Source organism: Microtus ochrogaster, unplaced genomic scaffold, assembly GCF_000317375.1.
Source record: "Microtus ochrogaster isolate Prairie Vole_2 unplaced genomic scaffold, MicOch1.0 UNK44, whole genome shotgun sequence".
Taxonomy (NCBI): Eukaryota; Metazoa; Chordata; class Mammalia; order Rodentia; family Cricetidae; genus Microtus; species Microtus ochrogaster.
The window spans coordinates 220561-222764 of NW_004949142.1; the positions used below are offsets into that span (position 1 = coordinate 220561).

General features: G+C 50.7%; 1 protein-coding gene across 1 annotated transcript in view; it reads right to left on the reverse strand.

Moving 5' to 3' along the window:
- Window positions 1-374: 374 nt before the first annotated feature.
- Dhx58 (DExH-box helicase 58) overlaps window positions 375-2204 on the reverse strand; it is a 10296-nt gene continuing 8466 nt past the window's right edge. The window contains exons 12-13 of the mRNA XM_005369020.3: window positions 913-1009; window positions 375-713 (exon numbers count right to left, since the gene is read on the reverse strand). Of these exons, the coding sequence (XP_005369077.2) occupies window positions 528-713; window positions 913-1009 (283 nt within the window). The 3' untranslated portion in view covers window positions 375-527. The remainder of the gene's footprint in view (window positions 714-912; window positions 1010-2204) is intronic.

Here is a 2204-nt window from a genome sequence, read left to right on the forward strand (position 1 = left end):
AGTGCCCTCTTCTGGCCTGTAAGTATACATGCAAGCAGAACACTGTATATGCAATAAATAAAGATTTTTTTTTTTTTTTTTTTTTTTTTTTGGTTTTTCGAGACAGGGTTTCTCTGTGGCTTTGGAGCCTGTCCTGGAACTAGCTCTGTAGACCAGGCTGGTCTCAAACTCACAGAGATCCACCTGCCTCTGCCTCCCGAGTGGCTGGGTTTTTTTTTTTTTTTTTTTGGTTTTTCGAGACAGGGTTTCTCTGTGGCTTTGGAGCCTGTCCTGGAACTAGCTCTGTAGACCAGGCTGGTCTCGAACTCACAGAGATCCGCCTGCCTCTGCCTCCCGAGTGCTGGGATTAAAAGCGTGCGCCACCATCGCCCGGCTAAATAAAGATTTATTAAAAAAAAAAAGAATATTTGTGACAGAATAAAGGTTCCCCCCTACCCTTGACCAGTGTACTACCCTGGGAGAGGGGAATGGATTGCTGGACTATCCTGCCCCCTGCAGTCTGGGCTAGGTACTACAGCCACAAGTGGTCAGTCCAGGGAGAGATCAGACAGGTTCTGGGCACAGTACTGTAGAATGTCAAAATCAGGTATTGAGAAGGGCACCCGGGACCACTTCTTGGCTTGGATCCTCCCGTGAGGGGTCTCCAGGAGTATGCCTCGGATTTTGAGCACCGGCAAGGTCACTGATTTGTAGATCATCTGCAAGCCCCAGACCTAGTGGTGGGACAAAAGTCAACATCTGGGTTTCTACCATCATGCAGTGGGCTCCCTAAGACAGGACTAGAGCAGAGACTATGGGTCATCCATGGCAGGACTTGTTGCCACTCTGTGTGAGGGTCTCTTTTTCCCAGATCAAGGGCCTCTGGGGTCTGGGGCTGAGAGCTCTTGGCCTGAGCGATAGCCCCTCACTTACCTCCCCACAGTTACTGCAGCTAATGGTCCCTCCAGGCCTCCAGTCCTTGAAGACTTTGTTAATGACCACAGGCTTCTGGGAGACCGTATAGTAGACCCTAGAGGGGATGAGGTAAACAGCGCCCTTCTGGAGTTCCTGTACCCCAGACTTCAGGCCCTGTAGCTGGCTGAGCCCCTGCCAGGGCAGCAGGGTTTTCTGCCTGTCAAGATACAGAACTTCCCAGAACCAGGAAGTCGAGACCTCAGAGGGTCTGCCTGCCCCGTCTGCACCCTTGTTCCCACACCCAAGCTTGGGAACTTTTTGACTCCCACGTGAGGGTTTCAAGTTTCCTTATGAATCTCCTCCTTCCTTATTTCCAACCCCAAGCTACCTCCCTTCACCTGACAGAGCGTTCTAGAAACATCCATTCTCCCTGACATTCCCTGGTTCAGTGTGCACCTGAGCCTCCTCATTGCCTCCTGGATGACGGTTTAACTTCCAGGCCCAACCTTCAAGATGCTCCGTGACCTGGTTAGTCTTCCTGCATCCCATCATTCCCATCTCCCTCTCAGGATGACTAGGCTCCCTCACCTCTGCCTAGACTCATCCTCCCATGTTCAAACCCCGCCAACCTCCTTCTCCTACCTGGGTGAAATGCTCCCTCAAATGGAACCCATTCGAAGAACCTTGGCACCGTGACCTGACACACAGGCGGTGTCAGTAAACAGGTTCTTAATGACTGTTGTAAGCAGAAGTAAGGTAGGAGGTAGAATGGGGCAGGGGTGGCCTAGCGAGAGGGGGAGTTCTGTAACTTAGTATGTGAATGACGGATCAGGAAGGTGTGTGTGTGCCACCAAGCTCCTGTGGAGGTCTGAAGGCAACTTCTGGGAGTCTCTCCCTCTACCGTGCGATCTGGGAATCAGGCTCAGGCCTCCAACTTGCTGTGTAACTGAGGGTAGCCTTGCCCTGCTGATCCTACTGCCTCTATTTCCAGAGCGCCGGATTACAGGTGTGCACCACCACCCAGGTGCCGGGGATAGAACCCACAGGGCTTAGCGTATTTTAGGAGAGCCTTCTCCAAACAGAGTTACACCCTTCCCCCCCCCTTTTTCTTTTTTCTTCTTTTATTTATCTTTTGAAACAGTTTCTCTCTATGTAGCCCTGGCTATCCTGAAACTAACTCACTATGAAGTCCAGGGCCCTTCTAGGACCATTCCTCTTTTTTTTTTTTTTTTTTTTTTTTTTTTTTTTTTTTGGTTTAGACAGGGTTCTTGTTTCCTTCATGGTGACGACTGCCCTGCCCCTGTCCAAGC